General features: G+C 48.7%; 1 protein-coding gene and 1 long non-coding RNA gene across 3 annotated transcripts in view; one reads left to right on the top strand and one right to left on the bottom strand.

The window, feature by feature from the left end:
* LOC133237710 (uncharacterized) overlaps window positions 1-27,218 on the top strand; it is a 485,111-nt gene that overhangs the window by 398,777 nt on the left and 59,116 nt on the right. The gene's annotated exons all lie outside the window — the stretch shown is intronic.
* The window catches only part of ST8SIA5 (ST8 alpha-N-acetyl-neuraminide alpha-2,8-sialyltransferase 5), a 77,377-nt gene that overhangs the window by 16,986 nt on the left and 33,173 nt on the right, over window positions 1-27,218 (bottom strand). For both annotated transcript variants that reach the window (XM_061400080.1, XM_061400079.1), the window contains 3 exons: window positions 14,755-14,847; window positions 4,436-4,522; window positions 931-1,075 (listed from right to left, as the gene is read on the bottom strand). In XM_061400080.1, coding sequence (XP_061256064.1) covers window positions 931-1,075; window positions 4,436-4,522; window positions 14,755-14,847 — 325 coding nt within the window. The remainder of the gene's footprint in view (window positions 1-930; window positions 1,076-4,435; window positions 4,523-14,754; window positions 14,848-27,218) is intronic.

Raw genomic sequence — 27,218 nt, forward strand, 5'->3', positions numbered from 1 at the left:
TCACATTTCATCCAGCAAGACCTGAACACACCCCCTAACCCCCAGCCACGCCAGCAGGTCTACAAACTGGACCCACTACGCCCTGCCCTGGGCCAGAGTGCTCCAGGAAGTGCCTGCAAACATGCATGGAACCATCCCCTTCAGGAGGTAACCATCAAAAGAGCTGAACATACAGCACAGAGTACCTTCTCCAAGAGTCTGGTGCAACGATCAGGCCAGAAGTGAATGCCTGTGCCTGGGTTCTGTGGTCTGAGCCATTGGCTCATATGGGTCCCTCATTCTGTGGTCCCCCTGGCCAGGGTGGGGGAAATGCACCAGGCCTGAATGAACAGCCTCCCTCCAGGCTTCTTGTGTGTAAAGGAAAAAATAATAATAAATGTCTCTCCTGTTTAAGTGTCTGATATTTTAGGTTTTCTGTTCTAAGAAGCCAAAACTATATCAAGTCCAAACTCCACTGTTACAGACAGGGAGACTGAAGCCTGGCAAGACAAAAGGACTGCCCAAGGTCAGCCACTACGAGGTCAACCTTGCAGTGCCTTGCTTTGTATGGTTGTGATTTCTTGTGCACACAATCTTTGCATGTATGTTTTTGCTCTTGTGCCTCCCTCGGGTGGGGAGCAGATGCTTACTCTTCCACCCAGATAGCTTCAGGATGTTCTTTGCAAGCAAGGCAATAATCAACACTTTACAACCACTTTCTTGCCAAAAGTCATTCAAATAACAGCCAGTGTTATTTGGCATTCAGTGTACTCAGGACATCCAGGAACCCCAGAGGACAGTCTACTGAGCCTAAGAGAATGGCCAGCCAAGCCCAGGACCACTGAGTACAGGAGAACAGCAGAGTGATTGCCATGCCACACGGGCACAGCCACAGAAGGCCCCACGGAGTCAGCTCCATGCCCACCCAGACTACCCTGCCCGAAGCAGCACCTTGGGAAACATGCGGAAGATCTCCTGGTTGATGTGGTAGATGCCGCTAGTATCCACCTCATACTTGAGCTTCGTCCCCAGGGGCGTGTTCTTCTGGGTGGTGAAGAGGAAGGAGGGGGCATTGCAGCACCTGGACAGAGTGGACCTGCCGGGCAGAAGACGGACAGGAAGAGAACAGTGACACGGGGCAGAGAACAGAGGGGTCTCAGAACTGAGGCCCTTTGGGGAGGCCGGGGAGCACCATCCTTTCCTACCCACCCCTTCTCACCCCTGTTCATGTGTCCCCTTTCTTCAGAACCCCTCCCAATGCCCCAGCCTTTCAGGGTCCAGCCAGGTCTCCCTCCGTAAGCTCCCGGCTGCCCTGTACCCATTGGCCTCCAAAGTCCCAGAGCACAGACTGGGTACCACTTCCTTTATCCTCTGTCAACTCCCTCTTCACTTGAATGAAAGTCCCTGGGTGGCCAGGACCCTGCCTGTCAGGATTCTGCATAATGTCAGACATATGGGTGTCAACAAGCAGGTCCTGCCAACCCTGGGCGAAGCATTCCCACGTCAGCTTTCACAAGAGCCACCAAGGCTTCTACTACTTCCCAGAAACACTTCCTTACCCAGCTCTAAGGGAAGACCCAGGGATGGGAGCTCTTCCTTGGTTCTTGTCCCCCATAATTAACTCTAGGCGAGGCTAACCCTACCTGATGGTCAAAAAGCAACACACACACGGTCAACAGAAATGAGCCATTTCAGTGACTTAGAAACTGTCTCAGGGATAGGGAGGGGTCAGAAATTGGATGGTGGGTTGATACTGGGTGACTTCTTGCAGAAAGTGGAACCTGGCTTTCAAAAGGTTTTGGGAGTTCATGATTTAAAAAAAAAAAAAAATCCCTCTGGTTTTCACTGACAAAGACACTCAAACATGAGCTACAGAAGGGGTTAAAGCTCAGACAACGCAAGCAGGCTTAAAAAATAGCCTCCGAGGGAGCGTGGGGCTAATGAGGCAGGCTTGGGAGCCAGCCAGGCTGGAGAAGCCTGGTTTTCTCTTCTCTGCAGCTGGTGTTCCGCCTGGCACTGCATTCTCCCAAATGTGCCTGCAAGGCTTGGTGATGGGGTCAGATCCTAGACACGGCCTGCTCCTCTATTCTCGGGACCCGAGTCCCACCCTGGCTACAGAGGGGCTGGATTTGACAAAGGATGCCAACTGTCCCTGTCTCACTTTGGGGGCTATGAGAGCACGCAGATCCACTTTCTCCAAAAACAGCAGCAGTGGGCCATGATACACTTCCTCCCCACAACACTGGCTCTGGGCACAGTTATACCCAGCCTCCTGGTGGCCCTCGGCGGAATGGAACACCGTCTCCATGGAGCCCGGATGTTGACTACTAACCAAAGGTGAGGACAAGCTTTCTGTAAAGTCCATGCTGAAGGTCTGGGATGGAAACCTGAGTGCAAACCTGGCATCGAGAGGCCTGGCTTCTAGTTTCTGCTCTGCCTTCACCAGCTGTGGGGCTCGGGGTAGGTCTGCTCCCCTCTCTGGGCCTCGGTTTCCTCATCTGTAGGATGCAGGGCTGACTCTTCTGACCCCCTGTAATCCTGTGACTCCAAGCTTCCAAAGCCCAAGAAGGGTATACACAATATTTTTTGTGACTGTCTCTCTTGCAGAGACTTCACAGGGGAGCTCAATTGGCTGCTGGCCATAGGGAGTAATCTTTCCTGGGGAGGGTTGTGACTGAGGCTTTCCAGAGAGAAGGCCAGAGGCCTGGTGAGGCAGGAGCCAGCAGTCAGCATTTCAAAGCAGCATCTGGCTGGTCCATCTTGTCAGCCCACTGGTAAGAATCCCAATGAGGGAGACTGACTCATATTAACCAAGCTCACGAGTGACTGATATATAAACCAGGATGCAAGTGTGTCCATTTGCAAGCAGTAGGGGAGGGGAGGGCCTCTGTTACAGGATTCCTTTCCTAGAACTGGAATGCTCACACCTGTGTTCCAGCAGCACATTCCCCCACCCCGCCCCACTGCACCAGGTTCTTACACCTCAGTTTAGAATCTCACCATCAGTGAGGTTGTAATTAGAGCAAAGGGGGAAGACCACCTGGCCTCGAAGCTTTTCCCATTTAGAGCATGGCAAGACCTGATGTCACTTCTCTCTCCCACACCTGGAACCACACCCCCATCGCCAGAAGGGGCTCAGCTCTCAGAGCCTCCCCCCAAATGGTGCTGGCTAGTCCCTGCCAAAGGCTCCCACGGTATCCCAGTTTTCCTCCTGCCACGTCATCTCCCGTGGCTTCGTTATTTCCTAAGATGTGTGACTCCCACTGATGATGTTTCCGTGCCGCTCTCAGCCTGGACAACATCCTCTGGCATCTCAGGACCTCACTGACCCTGTCCATTGCTCACCAGTGTGCCCTCGGTGTGCCTGGGCCTCCCCATCACACACCACCTGCAATAAGGCTTCATCCTAAAGGTGCAATTGGGGTTGCACTGGTATCACAGATCTTGGACCTTTTCCCTGCATTCTACATCTATGATTTGTGGGTCTCTGCAACGACTGTTGAGCCTCAGCTGGGCTTCTGCAGTCTCAGGGAGGCCTCTGGTTAGGGGCTGCTGGTACCTGCAGCACATTTCTAAAACATGCCACTTAATGCTGCCTTTAGACTTGGCCCAGAACTGCAACAAACTGAAAGAAATGACATACAGAAAATACAAAACACTCAGTGTTGTTTGCTTTTCACAGCTTCCCATGTAGGATTCCTTCATGCAGATGGCTCCTCAGCACATTCAAACTACGACCCGAGTTGCTGAAATCCAGTTTATACACACATTCCCAGGATCCTATCAATTCCATTCAATAAAGTCTTCTTGCACTAAAAGCATACCAGAAACCCCCAGAATTTTAGAGTGGAGCAGACCCTACAGCTCGCCACTAATCACAGAGACTGGACATCTATTAGCTTCTTAGCTCTCAAAGACAGGAGAACACTAAGATACAGCTCTTTTCTCCTGGGAGCTTACAATCTGTCAATTTCAGTTAGAGAGCAGCTCAAGAATAAGGTATAGCCGTGCTCCAATGGCTGGTCTAGGCTGTATGAGCCCAAGTGCTCTGAGAGGGAGAGTGCTGCTGAGTTTGAGCAGCTGCCCCATGGGCAGGATGGGGAGTGGAGTGAAGCCGTGGAAGATGCGTAAGGAGCCTTAATGCACAGGCCAGCTGGAGACCTCGCGCATCTCACCTCGTGGTCAGGGTCTGTACTGGAGACGACAGCACCAACCACGTGCCGGTGCTGCCAGGACTAAGGGCAGGAACACGGGGGGCAGTGCTCCGCAAGATGCCAGCCTCAGCCTGTGTTCTGAGTCAGAACCTCCCCACTCCCAGGTTCCAAAGCCCAATCAGGTCTAGTGCCGGGGAAAATGCCCCTGGGGGCTGGCCTAGCAGGACAAGGGAGATCTGAAGAGGTGGCCAGGAGAACCACACGCGTGGAAGGGCTGGGGAGGACAGACGAGTCATAGATACTTGAACTGGTTGGCTTCAGAGATGTTCATCGCCCATTTGCACATCTGGAGGCTCTTCCACCTGTCGAACAGCTCCGACTGCTTCACCCTTGGGAGTAGAGGACAGAGAGTGCATGAAAGGGCCAGGCTGGACACAGTGTCACCATCCCCGAACACGCTCCCTTCCTGACCCCCCTTATGCCAAGTCCTGGGCTAGTCCTTCGTATTCACTGTATTTTCTAATTTGCAAAACCCTTGATTCTCTGGCATGTGGAGCCTGGTGAACTCCTGGAGATAGCAAACCACCCTCCAGCAAGCCTGCCTTCCATGCACACACCAACCAATCCAGAGTCCACACCCTCAACCACCTCCTTTATGAATGGAGCCGCTAGGCCCCTGCCCTCATCAGCCCAGAGCTAGGGATCAAACAACCAGGGGCAGTCCCTACGCACTGAGCTCATTGAAATCATGCAAACTAGCCAATCCTAAACCTTTTCATCCCACCTTGTCCATTCCTTCCCAAGAAAACCACAATAAAGGGTCTCACCCATGCTTTCCCCTTGCCCCTCCTGCCTCCTGACCAGTCCTGTGCTTCCCCATGCATCCCTGAGTGGCATGCCATGCCTCCTGTCTCTAGGGATCTGTGAGCACAAGAACATGCTCCTTCACGATAGTCCTGTGTGTCCATGTGTCTTACTACATGTAATCAAAATGAATCTGGGTACATTTCAAAACATCCTTCCTCAAATGCCTGCTACACAGGCCTGCACGATTCTCCAAGGAACATCTGTCTATAGAGGGTGTGAGACCACTTTCTTAAGGTCTGTAGATCACCCCACACTGCGCTCAGCACACAGTAGGGCTGACTGCAAGGGCACAATGCCCCTCTCTTTCTCTTTTCCCAAGGGCAGATCACAATTTCCAGTGACTGAGAGGAAGAGAGGAGAAAACCTTTGTCTGGACAACCTTCTGTTAAACTGAGCTGTCGTGATGATGCTCACTCACAGCCCCCTGCACTCCCCTTTGTGTAAAACCTATAACTTGTCATTACTTCTGCCTGACCATTCCCACTAAATAGTAAATACTGGGCCAGGGTATCAGGCCTGACTGTGTCTCCAGTGCTAAGGCTCATAGCAGATGAGCAGTAAATATTTGTTGAGTACATCAATAAGTTAATGAATGAATCAATAAGTCTGAGCTCAAATAAAATCTATAAATGTTATTAAATTCCTCCACGTGGCAGGATCTAGAGATACTGTGGTGAACAAAGCAACTCCCTGCCTACATAGACCTTACACATGGGAAGCAGATATGTGGGATACTACACGAAAAGCACAAACAATAAAAGCAAAAACAGACAAGTGGGACTCCATCAAACTAGAAAGCTCTGCACAGCAAAGGGAATAATCAACAGAGCAAAAAGACAACCTACTGAACGGGAGGAAATATTTGCAAACCACGTATCTGATAAGGGGTTAATATCCAAAATACATAGGAACTCCTACAAAGCAATAGCCAAAAAACAAAGACCCGATTTTCAATTGGGCAAAGGACTTGAAAAGACATTTCTACAAAGAAGACATACTAATGGTCAATACCAATAATCATCATGGAAACGCATAGCAAAACCACAGTACAATATCACATCATGCTTTTTAGAATGGCTATTATTAAAAAAAAAAAGATGATAAGTATTGGCAAGGATATAGGGAAAAGGGAACCCTCCTATACTGTTGGTGGGAATGTAAAATGGTATGGCTATTAGGGGAAAGAGTATGGAGATTCCTCAAAAAATTAATAATAGAAATACAATATAGTCAGCAATCCCACTTCTGGGTATATATCCAAAAGAACTGAAATCAGAATTTTAAAGAAATGCTTACCCCGCTATGTGCATCGCAGCATCATTCAGAATAACCAGGATATGGAAACAATCCAAATGCTCACTGATACATGAATGGATAAAGAAAAGGCATTCTATACATACAATGAAATATTGCTAAGTCACTTCACTTGTGTCCGACTCTGTGCGACCCCATAGACGGCAGCCCACCAGGCTCCCCCGTCCTTGGGATTCTCCAGGCAAGAACGCTGGAGTGGGTTGCCATTTCCTTCTCCAATGCATGAAAGTGAAGTCGCTCAGTCGTGTCTGACTCCTAGCGACCCCATGGACTGCAGCCTACCAGGCTCCTCCGTCCATGGGATTTGCCAGGCAAGAGTACTGGAGTGGGGTGCCATTGCCTTCTCCCAATGAAATATTAGGAAGCCTTAAAAAAGAAGAAAATCTTGCCATATGTGACAACTTGGATGAATCTGGAGGACACTATCCTCAGTGAAAAAGCTAGTTGCTGAAGGACAAATACTGCATGATTCTACTTGCATGAGGCAACTAAAACAGTCACTCTTACAGAAACAGAGCAGAATGATAGATGCCGGGGCTCCAGGAAGGAGTAATGAAGCTTTGTTATAAAGTTTCAGTTATGTAAGATGAATAAGTTCTAGAGATTTGCTGTAAAACTTAGTGCCTATAGTTGACAATGCTGGGCTGCACACTTAAAATTAGAGGGTAGGTCTCGTGTTAAGTATTCTTATCACAACCAAACAAACAAACAAACCCAGATATACAATGCCATATCAGGGAGTGCTGAGTGCTACAAAGACAAATGAAGTAAGAGGCTACAAGGATAATATATTGTTCAATACACGGAATAAAGACAATCCTGTATAATAACTAGAAATGGTGTATAATTTTTAAAATTTAATACAATACACTATATTGTATACTTGTAACATATAATATTGTATACCAACTATACTTCAATCAAAAAAAGAAAAAAATTTTCAAAAAGAAGAATGAAGCAGGGATAGAAAAGTGAGTGCTTCAGATGAGTTGATCCAGGAAGGCTTCCCTGAAGAGGGGAACCGTGCACAAAGAACTGAAATTATGCAGGAGTGAGCCACACAAATATCTAGGAAAGGAGTATTCTAAACAGAGAGAAAAGTGAGTGCAAAGGCCCTGAGGCAGGAACCTGCCCTGCAGCTTTAGCCAGAAGGATCTCTTCATCTCATCCGGACGTCTTCCTTCCAGCTTTCCCAAACCTCCCATAGCAGCTCTTGCCTCTTGAGCTCGTGTGACATAGAAGGAGAGGGGCCATTACACAGTGGCACCCTCACTCACACTGCCGCCCTCCCTTGCTCCCTGTTACCCACAGGTCCCCAGCACAGCACCCTGCTTGGCCAATGCCTCAACCACCTCCTGAAAAACACAACCCTGGCAACACTGCAGGCTGGGGTCCCACGTTCAAGTCTTACCAGTGTTCAGACCCCATTCTCTGTACCGCCAAAGGCCTTGTCACACACTAGACCAAGATCTGGGCCTGGACACATAGCCTGGAGTCCTGGTTTCATTCCCAATTGTCAATATGACCTCAGACAAGTCATTTACTCTCTGAGACTCAGCTGCTTTATCTGTAATACAGATATAATAACCTCTGCCCTGCAGATCTCAAAGATCAAATGAGATCTTTGTCAGAAAGATCAAATGAGATAATATGTATAAAATATTTTGTAAATTGCTTTACAAATGCAGAGATCACCTTTACCTTAAAGATGAAAGGTTAATCCGAGGCACTTAACCCCTTTCTCCCAAGATATGACTATTTTCCAGAAGACGAATAAAAAAAGACTAGATTGTCCTGAGAACAATCTTAAAAAAAGAGTTTTTGTGGGGGAAAAAAGGTCATTAGAAAAGTTGGAAGGTGAAGTCAAGGAATTTTCTCAGAACATAGAAGCAAAAGGCAAAGAGAGGAAAGATGAGATGAGAAGCTATTCAAGGAGCAATCCAGAGGCATACAACTCTTAGAGGTACCAGAAAGAAGACGGGAACCAAACTGGAGGAGGAAATGTAAAGAAACCCAAGAGAAAGTTCAAGAGTTTGGAGTGAGCTCTGGAGTAACAGGTCTCTGCGAGTGTGTATCCTGAGGCCCAGGTTCTGATATTCCAGAACCATCATGACCTGTAAAGACTCAGACAGAAGGAAACAGGTCACATCCAAAGGAAAAAGGAGTACCGTGTGCTCAACAGAGTAAAAAGACAACCTACTGAACGGGAGGAAATATTTGCAAACCACATATCTGATAAGGGGTTAATATCCAAAATACATAGGAACTCCTACAAAGCAATAGCAAAAAACCAAAGACCCAATTTTCAATTGGGCAAAGGACTTGAAAAGACATTTCTACAAAGAAAGGGAATAAAGACAATCCTGTATAATAACTAGAAATGGTGTATAATTTTTAAAATTTAAATACAATACACTATATTGTACACTTGTAACATATAATAAAGATGATGGAGAAGGTCTTCAGCATTCCGGGGATGAATAATCTTCACCTAAAATGCCAACGCCACCAAATCAACAAATAAGAGAATTACATCATTTGTACACAGAAGGACTCAACCATTACCCACCACTTTGGGGGAATTTACCTGAACATGGGCAGCAGCAAATGAAGATGTAAACCAAGAAAGAAGCAGCTGTGGGTGAATCCAATCTACGGGGCAGAGAAGGGAAGTGACAACTGTGTGACCTACCCAGAGAGTAGCCTGTCCAGGATGGATAAAGAGGATGAAGGGAAACCCTTGGGGGAATGCCTGGTTGATGAAGAGGCAGGGGAAAAAAAATAGGGCATGATAGAGACAAAGTGTTCAAAAGGAAAAAGATGACTAGAAGTTCCAGAAAAAAAGGGGGGAGGGGGTGGAAATGTACAAGAAAGGCAATAGGAATCACTGTTTTCTGATCTTCAAATTTTAGAGTCAGCCCATAGAGAAAACCCAAGAAAGGCTTGCTATAGTTACAAATACAACGTAAATGTCATCAGCCTTGACATTCTCAAGGTAAACTCATGGATGACTAAAGCCAGATACCCTCCTCTTAACAAAGTATAGAACCAACAGATACTGCCAGTATTTGGTAGAACAAGAAATAGGTTATCTAGGCAATCTATAGATAGAAGAACTTAAAATAGCAGGACCCCTCAGCTGGGAAAAGTGGGGTGGAGGGAGTGTTTGGGCTGGGTCAGGGAGTGGAATCCTCACCCAGCAGAGCAGGACATCAGTGGACACTAAACGTGGCGACAGGGGCATGCACAGGACTGAGACGTATGAGGTTACTCCCAGAAGAAACAGCCAAGAGTCGTAAGGAGCAGGGCTGGAGGAGAGGGTGTGGGCAGAAACCGTCACTTTTTATTACTATAAACTTTGGTAGCTACTTGATTTTTCCAGCCGTGTGCAAAAGATGATGATCATCCCCTCGTCCTCCTCCTTCTTTCTTCCCCTTTTCCTCTATGGCCTCGTCTGCTCCCACCTCGGTCTCATCCACCTACTCATTCATCTAACAGACACGTCCAGAACCGGGCAGGGTCAGGCAACAAGACTCAGAGAAGCATGGGTGCAAAGGAACGTCCCAGCCCAGAGAGCTGCTCCCAGCCTCTCTCCTGGTCTCTGTGAGGCTCTGTCGGGGTTCCCCAGGCCAGAAAGATGGGGAAAGGGTGGCAGGAGACACCCAGGGTGAGGTCCCAGGCATGCATGGTGCTATCTGTGTGTGAGCGCAGGCAGCATTGGTTTAAAACTAAGGAGGCCCTAGAATGGCTAAAATAAAGCATAAATAATTTTTACAAGTATCAGGGACAATGTGATTTTGCAACAAATCATCATAGAGTCATTCCTCATTGTATCTGACATTGTCAGGGAATGAGGCCCTTACCATGTGGGAGTTTTTCAGTTGACTGATTTTTACCACTGATTGGAGCAATTTTGTATCAGAATCATTCCCAGATGAATCACACACTGCCCTGTCTCCTCAGATGGAATGCCAGCTGACATGCATGTACCGGAAGGGCCTCTAGGCACATCTGTCCAGCCCCTTCCATTCGCAGATGGAGATTTAACCTTTTCCTGATGACTCAGGGTCTCCACTGTGAGCACTGCTCTTGCCTCTGGGCTGGACCACAGTGAAGCCCACAGGTGCCCAGGTGGCATCAGAACCACTAAGATCAGAGGCCAGTCTCTGGCTTTTCTGATTTCAGCTCTGGGGGAGCCCACTGACCTCAGCTTGAGGACTCAGGAAAGGAGTCACTGGGCTTGTTGCTCCCTGGAAAACAGTCTGTTTCCCCCACCACAAGGGCCCAGACTCCAGGGCCAGGAGACCACATGGAGGGCAACTGACATGAAAGAGACAGGAGGGACAAGGCCCAGAGGTCACCAGCTGGGACGGCCACTCAGCTCAGGAGACCAGAGAGGGTACCCCAAAGGCAGAGACACATAGAGTCAGACACACAGAGGCTCCATGACCACTAACACGAGTTCCTGACAAGGGACAGAGGGTGGGCACAGATGGTGGGGGGCGGGATGAGGTTCCATCACACCCCACAATGTTTGAGATTTAGGCTTGAAACAAAGAGCCCGGTGGTGATGGTGGTTTAGCCGCTAACTCGTGGCCGACTCTCACGACCCCATGAGTCCTGCCAGGCTCCTCTGTCCATGTGATTCTCCAGGCGAGAATAGGGGACTGGGTTGCCATTTCCTTCTCCAGGGCATCTTCCTGACCCAGGGATTGAACCCGGGTCTCTTGCATTGCAGGCAGATTCTTTACAGACTAAGATATGAGGGAATCCCCTTAAGGGCCCGGGGAACTTCTAACATGATCCCTCTGATAGGACTATTATGGACTGTGTTATAGCTTCTTTGAAATTCCTATGCTGAAGCCCCAAACCCCAAGATCTCAGAATGTGACTCCATTTGGAGATAAGGTCTTTAAAGAGGTGGTTAAGCTAAAATGACATCACCAGGGTGGGCCCTACGCCATTACGAGTGATGTCCTTACAATAAGAGGAAATTAGGACATGGGTACAGAGGGAAGACCCTGCAAAAGAGAGAAGATGGCCACGTTTCAGCCGAGGAGAGAGGCCGCAGGAGAAACTAACCTGCCCGCACCTTGATCTCAGACCTGCAGCCTCCAGAGCCATGAGGAAGTAAAGTTCTGTGTTCTAAGCCCCCTGGTCGGGGGTACTGTGTGGTGGCAGCCTCAGCAAACCAATACAAGGACTCAGGCAAACACACAGGAAATACATGGGGTAGAGGTGTGGGCTCTAACAGAAGGATGGCCCATTTACAGGGCCTCTCAGGCTTCCTGTCTGGATCCTGAGGTAGCCATGAAGAAACTGTCTCCATCTTATAATTTTAAAAATTAATTATTCACCCTTTGTGAACTCTTGGTTATGCTCTCAGTGCCCGGGCTTTCCAGGGGGAGACATTTAAGGGCCTAAGATCTTGGAGTTCTGAAAAAGGATCAGGCTCTCTGCTTACACCTTTGGCTCCTGACAGGGGCCCGGGCAGCCATCTTTGTCACTGAGTCACAGCTCCTCGGCAGAGCGTATCCAACGCCAACTACATCCTACTCCTCCCACCTTCCCAAGGGCCCCATGGCCCTCAGACAGAGATAAAATCTAGATCCTGGCCTGCACTGCAGGACTCACAAGCTCCAGCCCTGCCTGCCCTCCAGCAACTCTGCTCCAGCGTCCCCTCAGGCCAGTCTCAGAGCCTGGGACACAGCGGGCCCTTCCTGGCCCAGGCCTCTGCACGCACCATCCCCCTCATCTGGAATCCTCTTGGCCCAGTTAATTCCTTGCCCCCTCCACGATGTGGTCCGCACAGGGCTGGGTGGGATGGATAGACAGGGAGCACTTCCTCGGCTTCCTCTGGAAGCTTCAGGCCCTTGGTCAGAACAGGGGCCGTGAACAATGCTGCTGATCCCATCTGGACACCTGGCCTTAACCCCAGACCCTCAGTCAGAACAGGGACCATGAACAACGCCACTGATCACAGCTGGATACCTGGCCTTAACCCCAGACCCCTGGTCAGAACAGGGGCCGTGAACAATGCTGCTGATCCCAGCTGGACACCTGGCCTTAACCCCAGACCCTCGGTCAGAACAAGGACCACGAACAATGCCGCTGATCCCAGCTGGATACGTGGCCTTAACCCCAACCCTTAGTCAGAACAGGGACCGTGAACAATACCACTGATCCCAGCTGGACACCTGGCCTTATCCCCAGAACTTTCTTGTACAACTAAGCTGATAGAGTCTGTGAATGTCAGCAAAGCTGCTGCTGCTGCTGATTCCAGAAAGGAAAGGGGCTGGGGGTTGGGGGGGAACATTCACATTTATTGAGCACCTATTATGTGTGCTGCTGTGACATGTACTTCTGGGCTATGTACCTGTGACATCATATGGAAAAACCGGAATGAACTCTTTGGCCAACACAATACTTTCACGTATGTTATTTACTGCAACCTAAAAGAAGGTTAATAGTGGCCCCATTTTTATAGGAAAGGAAAGACAGAGAGGTTGAATGATTTGTATAAACATGCAGAGCTGCTAAGGCCCAAGTCAGCTTTAGACCCCAAGTCTGCCTGACCCCAAGGCCCATGCCTCTTTCAATTACCTGCATGATCATGTGATCATGTCAAATGGCTAAAGGAGCAGCAGCTCCTGCCTGTGGGCCTGATGGTGGTGCCAGGATCCTGTCAGGGTCCCTTGAGTCCACATTAGCGCCCAGCACTGCCTGGCTCCGATTTCTTCCACATCTGAGTGTACAGTTGCCCCTTGAACAGCACAGGGCTGTTGGGCAGCCCTTTAGGTCCACAGTTCCTCTGCATCCACAGATTCAACCAACCTTGGACCGAGTAGCACTGCAGAGCTTACTCTAGCCAAACATTTGCATATAAGTGGATCCATGCAGTTCAAACCCGCATTGTTCAAGGGTCAACAGTAATGGTTTTCAAGTCAACATGCATCCTGTCATGATTAACAGGGCACATATTCCTCTCAATTCCTGGCAGTCCTGTGAGTGAGTGTCCAGTATATAATGTGTCTTCCCTCGCACAGGTTGTAAAAGAGCGATGCACTGGGGTGGGGAGGGGTGGGCACAGTTCTCTTGCTATCCGGGTGCTGGTTTATGCGGACTTTCTGGAAGGATGCATGAAGATACATGGGTGGCCTCTGAGGAGGAGACTGAGGGAGGGGAGGTCTGTGGAAAGGGGGCTTCTTACTTTAGACGCTTTTGTACCCTTATGGCAGAAAGTGAAGAAGAACTAAAGAGCCTTTTGATGAAAGTGAAAGAAGAGAGTGAAAAAGTTGGCTTAAAACTCAACATTCAGAAAACTAAGATCACAGCATCCGGTCCCATCACTTCATGGCAGATAGATGGGGAAACAGTGGAAAAAGTGGCTGACTTTTTTGGGGGGGCTCCAAAATCACTGTAGGTGGTGACTGCAGCCATGAACTTAAAAGATGCTTACTCCTTGGAAGGAAAGTTATGACCAACCTAGACAGCATATTAAAAAGCAGAGACATTACTTTGCCAACAAAGGTCTGTCTAGTCAAGGCTATGGTTTTTCCAGTGGTCATGTAAGGATGTGAGAGTTGGACTATAAAGAAAGCTGAGTGCCAAAGAATTGATGCTTTTGAACTGTGGTGTTGGAGAAGATTCTTGAGAGTCCCTTGGACTACAAGGAGATCCAACCAGTCCATCCTAAAGGAGATCAGTCCTGGGTGTTCATTGGAAGGACTGATTTTGAAGCTGAAACTCCAATACTTTGGCCACCTGATGCGAAGAGCTGACTCACTGGAAAAGACCCTGATTCTGGGAAAGATTGAGGGCAGGAGGAGAAGGGGATGACAGAGGATGAGATGGTTGGATGGCATCATCAACTCGATGGAAATGTGTTTGGGTGGACTCCAGGAGTTGGTGATGGACAGGGAGGCCTGGCGTGCTGCGGTTCATGGGGTCGCAAAGAGTCGGACATGACTGAGCAAATGAACTGAACTGAACTGAACTGTACCACTTGAAAGCTGTATGCTTTAAATAATAATTTTAAAAATGAATAAATATAAAAATTTTAAAAGACAATAGCAAGAAGGCAATGCTTAAGCCACAAAGTACTGAATTTCAGGACTGACACTCCTGTGCCCTCTTCAATTTCTATACAAGAGAGCTCCGTGATAATAATTGTGGAGGCTGGTAATTGAGCCGAGGACTGGAACACAGTCACCCGAGGTGACCTTGCGAACTTGACATTTTTCATAAAACACAGTCATCCCTACATCCAGCCTTCCAGGGCTCTCCAAATGCCAGAGGCCCTGGGGAATCAGACCTAATTCTTGCTCTTTCATGAGCCACCAAGTGTCTTATTTCCTTGGGCCATGCCCCCACCCAAGCCCCTGCCCTGCCCACCCCCCATGCACCACCCAGCACCCACCACCCACCCAGCCACACTCACATGGAGAGCACCTTCACTTCCAAGATCTCGTGCCTCAGCTCCAGGCATCTTGTGGAGTTATACTCAAAAGGGCCCTCATAAAATTCAAAGTACCTGGGAACCAACAGGAACAGAGGTTACTACACAGAGAAGCGGGAAGACTCCCGAAAACCTGTTGGGGTTCTCAATGGTGGGAATGGGGGGCAGAGGGGTGGTGTCCCATCAAAGTAATAGTGTAGAGCAAACCAGCCCTCCCCAGCAGATGGCCTGATGGGGGTCTTCCTCCAGGCCCGCTGGTTTAATCACTGCTTGGCTGATTACTGTGGGCACCCCTAGTACCCCGGGAGTATAAGCATTTAAGCCATGAACCTGTATGACATTTTTGAAGTGGGCTTGGCTCCACATGGTGACTTTGAAGGAGAAAGAGGATGCTCTGGATACATCCTCATTCGCACTCCTCCTGGGACCAGTCGTTGACGGAGGCAGCCCTGGAGTTGGTCAGCGAGTCTACAGGCCTTCAACTCGGCCTGCCCTCTCCTGCCCCCTTTCTCCTCCTCCTGGGGAAGTGTCCAGCAACGACAGCCACAGCACAGCCGAGAAAGCACAAGCTGCTTTCCCATTGTGAAAAGAATTTCCGCTTCCATTAGCTCATTGACATGCGCGCATTGTGACTAGGTGAGATCCTTTCTCCCCATTTGCCAGCTGAGAAAACTGAGGCTGAACAGATGGTGCTCCAGGCCATGCTGTCAGTGTAGAAGAGCCTGGGCCAACACAGTCCCTTCTGCAGCTTCAAGCAGAATAACAACACCAACTTCAACCAACACTGTTGAGCCCTTGTCACAGGCCAAGTTCAGGGCCCAGTACTCTACATGGAGGTATTCACTTTTTTCCTTTTTAATTGAAGTAGAGTTAACTTGCAGTATTGTGTTAGTTTCAAGTATACAGCATGGCGACTACAAGATAATGGGTACAATTCCCTGTATTATACATTATCTCCTTATTTCTTATCCATTTTGTATACAGTAATTTCTATCTGCTAATCCCATATTCCTAATTTATCTCTGCCCCCTCCCCTCTCCCCTTTGATAAGCAGAGGTTTGTTTTGCATGTCTGTGATTCTATTTCTATTTTGAATGCACAATTACTTGTTTTACTTTTTGTCATTGTTTAGTCACTAAGTCATGTCCAGTTCCTGGTGACCCCATGGACTGTAGCCTGCCAGGCTCCTCTGTCCATGGGATTTTCCAGGCAAAATACTGGAGTGGATTGCCATCTCCTCTTCCAGGGGATCTTCCCGATCCAGAGATCCAACCCATGTCTCTTGTGTCTCCTGCATTGGTGGGCAGATTCTTTACCACCAAGCCACCTAGGAAGCCCTGTATTACTTTTTAGATTCCACATATAAGTGACACCAAATAGTATTAGTCTTTATCTGACTTATTTCATTAAACATAATATCCTCTTCTAATCTGTATCACTAGCCCACCAGATAAACGGTCATCAAGCATCCAGAGCAGGCTCTGGGGGTTAACACATTTTCCCATTTTTCCAGTGGTCATGTATGGATGTGAGAGTTGGACTATAAAGAAAGCTGAGCACCAAAGAATTGATGCTTTTGAACTGTGGTGTTGGAGAAGATTCTTAGAGTCCCTTGGACTACAAGGAGATCCAACCAGTCCATCCTAAAGGAGATCAGTCCTGTTCATTGGAAGAACAGGACTGGAGATCAGGATGTTCATTAGAAGGACTGATTTTGAAGCTGAAACTCCAATACTTTGGCCACCTGATGCGAAGAGTGACTCACTGGAAAAGACCCCCATGCTGGGAAAGATTGAGGGCAGGAGGAGAAGGAGACGACAGAGGATGAGATGGTTGGATGGCATGGCATTCCCAAAGCCATGTAGGTGGCAGTTGGCAAAGCTGGGTGACGAAGCAGTGCACTCAGTCAAAATGCTCTTGTCTGCCCACCTACATGGACAGTTGGTGACCCCTGGCAAGGGCTCTCTGACCTCCTACATCCACACCTGCCAGTTCACACCAGCGCAGGGAACATCCACTGACTGGGGTGGGGTGGGAAGGGGCAGGGGAGGGAGACCACCAAGATAAAACACAGTAGTTCCCTGCCAGACTCGGCCACGAAGGCAGAGGGGCCTCTAGGGCAGAGGCCAGGTGTACCCTCTCCTCACGGCCTCTCTTTCTGGAGGTCGTCGGAAGACACCGGGGCTGATGAAGCTGGGAGGGTGGGATCCCAGGAGGGCCCACAGTCAAGAAATCTGCAGGCTCAGCCTCTAAACTTAGAGGCTAGCCTCTAAACTAGCTCTCTACAGCTAGCCCTGGAGAGCCAGAGGTTGGGGTGGAGCCCCAGGACTGCAGCTGGGCCCTGCAGACCACAACCAAGGATTTAAAATAAAGTCAGTCCTTGAGCATTTCCCACAAACCTTCCCAAAACATGGCAGCGGCTATTTCACATATATTCTCACTAACTTATATAGGCAAACTTACGTCTGTGCTGCTTTAGAAATACTGAGACATTTATCCAATTAATTGACTTCTTTTTAAACAACTTGCATTTTAAATAATTTAAAATATAACTTCATATGTAATACTTTAAAACTATTATATTTGTAAATATTTGTTCTTTATTATTTTACTATAATTTAATTTTAAATATTATAATCATACATTTAAGACATTTTAAATATATTTTAGAATATTTAAAAATATTTTATACAACAAATTGACTCCAATCTATACAAAATAAATCATCTCCTACTTTTCATGTTATAAAAGAATTTAAGCAGATTTCATAAAGTAATACTCAAAATTCTCCAAGCCAGGCTTCAACAGTACATGAACCATAAAATTCCAAATGTTCAAGCTGGATTTAAAAAAGGCAGAGGAACCAGAGATCAAATTGCCAACATCTGTTGGATCATCAAAAAAGCAAGAGAGTTCCAGAAAAACATCTACTTCTGCTTTATTGACTATGCCAAGGCCTTTGACTGTGTGGATCACAATAAACTGTGGAAAATTCTGAAAGAGATGGGAATACCAGACCACCTGACCTGCCTCTTGAGAAATCTGTATGAAAGTCAGGAAGCAACAGTTAGAACTGGACATGGAACTACAGACTGGTTCCAAATTGGGAAAGGAGTATATCAAGGCTGTGTATTGTCACCCTGCTTATTTAATTTATATGCAGAGTACATCATGAGAAACATTGGGCTGGAAGAAGCACAAGCTGGAATCAAGATTGCTGGGATAAGTATCAATAACCTCAGATATGCAGATGACACCACCCTTATGGCAGAAAGCAAAGAAGAACTAAAGAGCCTCCTGATGAAAGTGAAAGAGGAGAGTGAAAACACTGGCTTAAAACTCAACATTCTGAAAACGAAGATCATGGCATCTGGTCCCATCACTTCATGGCAAATAGATAGGAAAACAGTGGAAATAGTGACAGACTTTATTTTGGGGGGCTCCAAAATCACTGCAGATGGTGACTGCAGCCATGAAATTAAAAGACGCTTGCTCCTCGGAAGAAAAGTTATGACCAACCTAGACGGCATATTAAAAACCAGAGACATTACTTTGCCAACAAAGGTCCATCTAGTCAAGGCTATGGTTTTTCCAGTGGTCATGTATGGATGTGAGAGTTGGACTGTAAACAAACCTGAGCGCTGAAGAATTGATGCTTTTGAACTGTGGTGTTGGAGAAGACTCTTGAGAGTCCCTTGGACTGCAAGGAGACCCAACTAGTCCATCCTAAAGGAAATCAGTCCTGAATATTCATTGAAAGGACTGATGCTGAAGTTGAAATTCCAATACTTTGGCCACCTGATGCAAAGAACTGACTCATTTGAAAAGACCCTGATTCTGGGAAAGATTAAAGGCAGGAGGAAAAGGGGATGATAGAGGATGAGATGGTTGGATGGCATTATTGATTCAATGGACATGAGTTTGAGTAAACTCTGGGAGCTGGTGATGGACAGGGAGGCCTGGCGTGCTGCAGTCCATGGGGTCGCAAAGAGTCAAACACAATTGAGCGACTGAACTGAACTGAGGCACTGAAGACCCTAAAATATCACTCTCCTTTTTCTGTTTCCTTTATCTTTTACAACTCTTTTCATTGTCTTTCTCACTTGGCAAACTCATATCTATCCTTCAGTACCTACCTCAAATGCCCCCACTTCTGGGAAGACTTTTCTAATGCTTACTCTCAGGTTATTCTATACATTTTCTCTTAATTAGAGCAGATACCATTGTAATAACTGTCTGTTTATGTATCTATTTCCCTTTCCAAATGAGGAGTATCTGAAACATGTGGAATCTGTCTTTGTTATCTCTGCACATTTGCACTACAGAGACAAGACAGCTAAAAACTACATTTCCCAGACTCCTTTGTAGCTAGGGTCCTCCATGCAATTTAGGTTCAACCAGTCAGTAGCTTCCCTGGAGGCTCAGAAGGTACAGAATCAGCCTGCAAAGCAGGAGACCGAGGTTCAATCCCTGGGTCAGGAAGATCCCCGGAGAAGGGAATGCCAATCCACTCCAGCACTCTTGCCTGGAAAATCCCATGGATGGAGGAGCTTGATAGGCTACAGTCCATGGGGTCGCAAAGAGTCAGACAAGACTGAGCGACTTCACTTTCTCTTTGTGTCTCATCACAAAGATCATCATTTGCAACCACAGCCAATGACACTAAGCCCTTGGGAATCCCTGGGTCTTCTGAAGCCATGATCTCAGGCTGCTACTAAGAAAAGTTCCAGATTCTAATGATGTAGAAGATAATTAAGAGGAAACTTATACTAGGGTTCTCAGGAGTTGGGACACTTACAGACACACCCAGGATATGCCTCTAAACCAGCCGTGTGGCTTTGGGTAAATCGCTTCACCTCTCTGAGCCTCTTTTTTCTCTTCCTAAATAATTTGAATGAGGTGGTATCTGAAGTCCCATCCAGCACTAAAATACAATCCCAAAGTTTCCTCAGTGTTTCCCACTTAACTAACCAAGCCAGAACAATTCTATGAATTAATGATCCATAAACAAGGGAATGTTTACCGGCTTCCCTGGTGGCTCAGAGAGTAAAGAATCTGCCTGCAATGCAAGAGACCTGTGTTTGATCCCTGGGTAGGGAAGATCCCCTGGAGGAGGGCATAGCACCCAGGCCAGTATTCTGCCTGGAGAATCCCCATGGACAGAGGACCCTGGCGGGCTGTAGTCCATGAGGTCACAAAAAGTCAGACATGACTGAGGAACTAAGCACAGCAAACAAAAGAAACTCTCGAAGGAAGTTAAAGCCAATCAGCACCTCCCTTTGATCAGCCAGCCCCTTCGTCACCGTCACAAGCCATCCTCACTTTCACTCTGGCAGCCTCCACTGGGTCTCCCTTTCTCTTGAATCCCCAATATCATCACTTGGCAGTTCAGTGATTCCAAAAGGTCTCACGTGGTGTGTTTAGTGGCTATTAGATGGCAAGGGTTTCAGAATAGGGTTCAATCCTTCTTTGCCCATCCCTAGCCAGGGGCCCATCACTTCCATGAGCCTTAGTTTCCTCGTTTGCAAAATCAGTATAAAAAATGGAAGTACACCCGTGACAAGATAAGATAATTGGCTGAGATAAGATAATGATGAGAATCTCAAAGAAAGCATTAGTATAGTGTCTGGCACACAGGAAGTGCCCAGAAAATGTCTATTCACCTTCTTCCCCTTTCTCCTGCCATGAAAGGACAAGACCTGCCAATGGTGCCCAGTGAGTCAGAGACGTGCTTACAGTCCCTCAGCTGGTTGATGACAGAGCTAAGAAAGAAATGGACAACTCAGAAGTTCTCCACCATCTGGATTGGCTGCCATTTTCCTCCTGCTGCTATTAGGAAACCTCTCCCCCGTCACCCTAAGGGTAAAGCCCATGCTGAGTTCTGCTTTGACAGGGATGGGATGTCCCTGATCATTGCATCTCTGCTGCAAACTCCATGGATTAACTGTGTTTCTGATGCTTTGACATCTGGGGCCTTCCCGGTCCCAGAGAGTCTGCCTCTCCTAGAGCTAATCAATTCCTGCTGCTGCTGCTGCTGCTGCTAAGTCACTTCAGTCGTGTCCGACTCTGCGCGACCCCATAGACGGCAGCCCACCAGGCTCCCCGGTCCCTGGGATTCTTTGGGCAAGAACACTGGAGTGGGTTGCCATTTCCTTCTCCAGTGCATGAAAGTGAAAAGTGAAAGTGAAGTCGCTCAGTCGTATCCGACTCCCAGCGACCCCATGGACTGCAGCCCACCAGGTTCCTCTGTCCACAGGATTTTCCAGGCAAGAGTACTGGAGTGGGGTGCCATTGCCTTCTCCGAATCAATTCCTAGATATGGTAAAAACAAAACAAAACAAAACCCTGTGAGCACACCTTTCATGTGCAAACCAAGCAATCCAGAGCTCAGACTCGCCACCACCTCCTCCTCCTCCTCTTGCTCCTCCTCTCACACTTAGGGCCACCTATCCCTCTGCCCTAACCACCCACAGGCCAGCTACCAGACAACTTGCGGCAGCTCTCTGCCCCGGAGCCCTCTGAAATTATTTAAACAAGCCAATCTTAAGCCCACGTGCCTGCTCATCCGTTCCTTACATAGAAACCACAAGAAAGGCTCTTGTCCACTTTTCCCCCTTTGCTCCTTCTGCTTCTTGACTGACGCTGGTGCCTTCCCGCGTGGCCCTATGTGGTATCGTGTGCTTCCCATTTATCAGGATCTGTAAGTATAAAAACCTCCTCCTTCCTGAAAGTCATTTCCACATCTCTGTGTCTTACCACACCTGATGATTTGAAAAAATCCCAGGCACCCTGAAAACACTGCATGTGGTACCTCAGCCAGGTAATTACAATCACTCCAGGCCGAGGTCTAAAGCCTCATTTTTCCATCTGAAAAAATGGAGCTAACATAGCCCTTGGGATTCCCTGGTGGCTCAGAGGTTAAAGCATCTGCCTGCAATGTGGGAGACCTGGGTTTGGTCCTTGGGTCGGGACGATCCCCTGGAGAAGGAAATGGCAACCCACTCCAGTATTCTTGCCTGGAGAATCCCATGGACGGAGGAGCCTGGGATTCCATCCATCCCCCATGGACGGAGGGCTGCAGTCCATGGAGTTGCAACGAGTCGGACGTGACTGAGCGACTTCACTTCACTTTCACTTAATATAGCCCTTGCTTCTTTCTCCAGCCTATCCGGGCTTTGCTTTTAGAAGGCTGTGCTGTTTCATCTCAGTCTCTAAAGATAAACGACTTGAGGAAATAAGACTGTAAGAAGCACTGCCACACTGGGTCATTCCTCGATTCTGCTTCTGAGAGGAGGCCCCAGGATGGCATTCTGGAGGAAGCCATAGAAATCCCTGTTTGGTCTGGATACTGATCATCATGCAGACATCAAAATGATGCTGAACTGTTTGTGTATAATGACATGAGAAAATGATTATACGATAATACTGGGTGAAAAAAGCAAGCTACACAACTATGGTCTCCAAAAAAAATTATATATACATATATGTGAACCCATGGGAAAGGATGATAACAAGATATTAATAGAAGGTTGCTCTAAGTACAGAATTATTTAAAAAGTTAAAAATTAAAAAAAAAAAAACTCTTTTCTACATTTTTATACACTTTCTGTAATGGGGTTATGACTCTTATTATTGGAAATCACTAACAAATGCCCCTTTAAGCCACGGCTTTTTCTCTAAATATCTCAAGCATTCCCTTGAGCTACTAGAAGACTGAGAGCAGCAATTTCTCCAACCTCCCTAACTCCACGAGCCTCTCAAGGTGAGCTAGTCACTATCTCTTCTTTCAATTCTGGAAAGACGATCTCTACCCAGTTCAAAGGGGAGGAGATGCTGGCAGGACACCTCCCAAGTATAAATAGTCACCGCCGGTCACATCAGGAGAGCAGCTCAGCTCAGATGCCACTTGGCTTCCGGCAGCCAAGGCCGATGCTGGCGCCAGGCTGCATCCACCCTGCCCCGTCTCTGTGCCCTTAGGGAGGTGAGGGGCAGGGCTGGGCACTGCTGGCTGCCTGATCAGCAGGGGATGGCCTCTGTTAAGTGAGAAGGCAAATGCAAACGTGACTGCAACTGTTGAATACTGGGTCCCCTCCCACACAGGCTTGGGCTCCAGCTTTGCAGGCTGAGGGGGCCTCATTTCAGCATGCCCTCGGTCTAGGGTGCAGAGTCTGTCTCTGTCCTTCCTCCTAGCCCTTCCCCATAAGCCTGCCCCAGAGACGGCTCCCCTGTCCGGCCTGAACCCCCCTCCAGAGCTCCATCTGGACCATGGAATTCACTGGGGACTACAATACTTTGAGCCCCAGCAGTCACTGGCTGAGAGAAGATGAAGCCCATCCAGCAGTGTATGTCTCTCGCATACACCACGTCGTCCCCAGGTACTGATGGTGTTCAAGACAACAGGAGCCCAGGGAGGTCCCTGTGTCATTCAGGAGCAGCCAGTGGCAGGGGAGACAAGAGCCCCAGCTGGTGTGGGTTGAGGCAAGACGGGAAGTAGGGGGTGCTGGAGGCAGAGACTGTGGAGGCTCAAAGTGAAGGAGCGGGTGCATTCACTGAACTGAATGCATGTCCCCCCCAAATTCATATGCTGGAACCCTAGCCCCCAAGGTGATGATATCAGGTGTAATCTGATACGCCTTTGGGCGTAATGAGGTCATGAGGGTGGTGCCCCTGAATGGATTTGCACCTTTATAAAAGAGGCCCCACAGAGTTCTTTAGCTCCTTCCACCATGTGAGGACACCATCTGCCACCCGGAGCAGGGTCCTCACCTGACCGTGCTGGCGACCACGCAGGCTCAGACTCCCAGCCTCCAGAACTGCGGAAAGCAAATCCCTGTTGTTGATGAGCCTCCTGGTGTGTGGTATTTCATCAGAGCAGCGCGCACAGACTAAGACAGTGAGCATATGAAGAGTGGGTCTCAGGTGAGGTAGAGAGAATGGGATTCCCTGACGTGTGAAGGAACTGCTGGATGAAGAGCAGACGGAAGTGTTCTAGGAGGTTCCGGAAGGTAAATCAAGGAGCCCCAGCTGAGCGTGAGGGAGGGAAGGTTTGCAGTCCCAGAGGGGAGACCTGCAGTGAAGGACCGGCCTCTCTTCGAGGCTCCAGGAGCCCCACTGCCCACGGTCCCAGCACAGCCTCCACTGACATCAAAGAAGGGGTTGGGGGCTATGCATGACTACATGGAGTGGGCACCTGGAGAGCCTTGCTGTCTTCCCTTCTAAGCATCCCCTAAACTGATTCCCAGATGGATGCTGATCCTCTTAACCAGACCCCAGAGCCCCTGTCCTTTCCATTCTCCATTTCCTTCCATTCTCACTCCTTTCTGTGGCCTCCTGTCTTTGCTAAGGGACTCGTATGAAATTCCTGATGATGGTCCAGGAGGCAGGAAGCATGGGAGCCGTGAAGGAAAGGAAGAAGAACGGACCGCTGGAGGGAGGGACAGAGAGTCTGGGGAGCTGACTGGAGGGTGAGGAAGGGGTAGGGCCGGGTCATCTGATGTGAAAAGCCAGCCCCAAGGGGAACACCTCCCACCTAGCTGTGAGCCCACCCAGGGGACCTCGCTGGTGACAGAGCAAAGTGGGAGTTTCACAGAGGAGGAGGCAACTGAGGCACAGAAAGGCTGATGTCGGTGGTTATTTGGCCAGGAGACTCAATTCAGACACAGCCAAGGGCCACAAAGCTTGGTGGCCAGGAGAGCTCACGGAACGACACCATCCGAGGCCTCTCGGGGCCTTAACAGCCCCGCTTTCCAGTTGGCCTCCTCTGCCTGCCACCAGAAGCCCACACTGGGTGCATGGGAGCAAAGGGAGAAGCAGTGCCATCTTACTTAGATGGAGCCCAAGAGTTCTGGTTATTTATTTTTCATCCATTATTTAAAATAAATTAATAGAATGAGGAATCTTAAAAAAAAAAAAGTAGTTTCATTCCAAATAATCTGCTAAACTTAAGGGATATTCATAGAAAAATCTGGCCGTCAAAAAGCAAAGAAGAACATCCAGATAGCATATCAGAACCACAGGCAGAATTTTTCCATTTTAAACTCAACCAAATAAGGAGGCAATTCCACCCAAAGACTGCTGATGACTCTGCATCCTCTCTCTCGATAATCTAATTCTCTCACAATACTCGTGTTGATGCAGGTGACCCCCAAATTCAGACTACTCTCCTAATCTCTTATTTATTTATGTATGTCCTTTTCCCTAGAAGCAAAAATTGACCCAAAAGGCTTATGCTAAGCCAGCCTGCACTCAAATGCAGACGTGCAGACCCCACCCCTCAAAGCTGTCACCACACCTCCTCTGTAAGTCCTCCGTGGAAAAGTCTTTCCCTTGGGCTAACCTTGCCACCCAGGGCTCCTCTTTGAAATCCAGGACCCCCAGGAGGAGACAGAAGGAACACAAAGCATAGTGGCTGGGGGTGAAGGAGAGCGCAGAAGGTCAAAAGTGGGAAAGAGATAGGAGAGGAGGGGATGAGAGCCCCTAAAGATCGTCTTTTCTTGCCTATACTGCCCATGACAGCACTGGGAGAAAACGTGCATGTCGATTACCTGCTTAGATCAATACGGTCATTTTAGTCCAGTGTAACAGCCAGGAGCTGAGAGGACTTGGCAAGGACAGCCAAGGAGACCCAACCTAACCCAACCTTGGATGTCCATCCACAGCCCGGAAAGTAGAATCCCTCTGCATGGCCCACGAGTGCTGGGACTCAGAGTTACAGAGCAAGGGGTGTGTTCCAGCTCCACCACCCACCACCACCTGGAAGTGGGGACTCCGTTCCTCTTCTGTAAAATGGGGGCAATGACAGCACCCCCCTCCCCCAAAGTCTGAGGGTAACGCATCAGGCGCCCAGCACCGTGCCCGGCACACAGCCAGCCCCTGGTAGCGCTCAGCCATGGCATCATCACCTGTCCACGTCCAATCCAAGTCCCTCCCCTCCACAGAAGCACCTCCGACTTGTACCCTAGGCTCCTGGAGCCCTCACCAGCTGCATCACACAATTTATTCCCTAATTATACACTGTCATGAAACAATTAGGGAACAATTCAAGACAGCATAATAAAATGCTAAATTCAATTCAGTCAAGTTCCTTCCAGCTCTGAAATATGATGATTCCACACCCTAGGCATACACGCTCGCCTGGAACGCAGACCTTGACCCAGAAAGAAAGGCTCTTTCTTTCAGAAAGAGACACACATTCCCTGGGCCTGCTGTTCTGCGGAGCAAAGAGGCGACTGTGCCGCCAGTCTGGGGCCTGCCCGCCCTCCCTGTGCTGGTCCTTCCTCTCCCTCAAGAAGTCCCCAGCACCCCAAGTGGAAGCGCAGCAGCGCAGGGAAACTCTGTCCTCAGCTCCGCTCTAGAAGTGGTCCTTCCCTGTCTTTGCAAACCATCTCCTGCCATGTGGTTCCAGACCAGGGGGCCAAGGTTGTATGCACCCTGGGAGGAGGGGCTGCCTGTGGCCTGGGTCTGAAGTAAGAAGGTTTGGAGGGCCCTGACACTGCACGCACAGGTGGTCCAGCCCCGTTCTCTGGCACAGGAACGTCCTCAGGATTTGGGGAAGGCTGAGCAAGCAGAGGGGTTCGTGTGCACTTGCTGGGGAGCTCTCTGTGTGTGTGATGATAGAAATTGCTTCCTTCCCTGATATCAGTTGGTAAAGAATCCACCTGCAAATGCAGGAGATCCTGGTTTGATTCCTGGGTTGGGAAGATCCCCTGGGAAAAGGAAAGGATAGACCCACTCCAGTATTCTAGCCTAGAGAATTCCATGGACTATTGGGATCGCAAAGAGTCGCTCAGACACAACTGAGCGACTTTCACTTTCACTCATCCACCAGCCCCAACCCCGATGCAGACACATCTTACAGAACGTGGAGTGAAAGTGGCTATCAGGGAAAGCTTCCAGGAGGTGGCAGAGTGGGAGGTGGATCCTGGAGGAGGACAAGGAGTGGGACATGGATCAGGAACAATCTGACGGAAGCTGAGTGAAGCCTTTTGAGCGGTGACTATAGACCAGGCTGAGTTAGTATCTGGGGGACTTCTGCCTCAGCTGCCCTCAGCCCCTAAGATTGGGTGACCTTTCCCTGCGGTGTCCCAAGGCAGTGGGCACTGCCTGCCCACTTTGGCAGGTGGGCGCTATGCCTCCCCTGCCCTCCAGATGGTCACTGGGTTTGCAAGAAGCTGGCCAGGCTGGAGAGGTGAAAGCAGTGAGCTGACAGGACAAGAGCCCCTCACCCCGCCTTCCCCTGCCCCATCGTCCCGTCTCAGAATTGTGTACTCCGTAGTGGGGGTGGTGGTACGGGGTGGGTGGCGGGGGTGGGGCGGCTCTCAGTCAGTTATTGCAAAAGTATATCATCTGCCTCCACTGCCTTCTGTTTTTATGCACACACAAACCCCCACCTTCAGTCTCCTTTTTCCCACCCTGCCACCCAGATTCTCAGACTACCTGACCACCTA

This window comes from Bos javanicus, chromosome 24 (assembly GCF_032452875.1).
Source record: "Bos javanicus breed banteng chromosome 24, ARS-OSU_banteng_1.0, whole genome shotgun sequence".
Taxonomy (NCBI): Eukaryota; Metazoa; Chordata; class Mammalia; order Artiodactyla; family Bovidae; genus Bos; species Bos javanicus.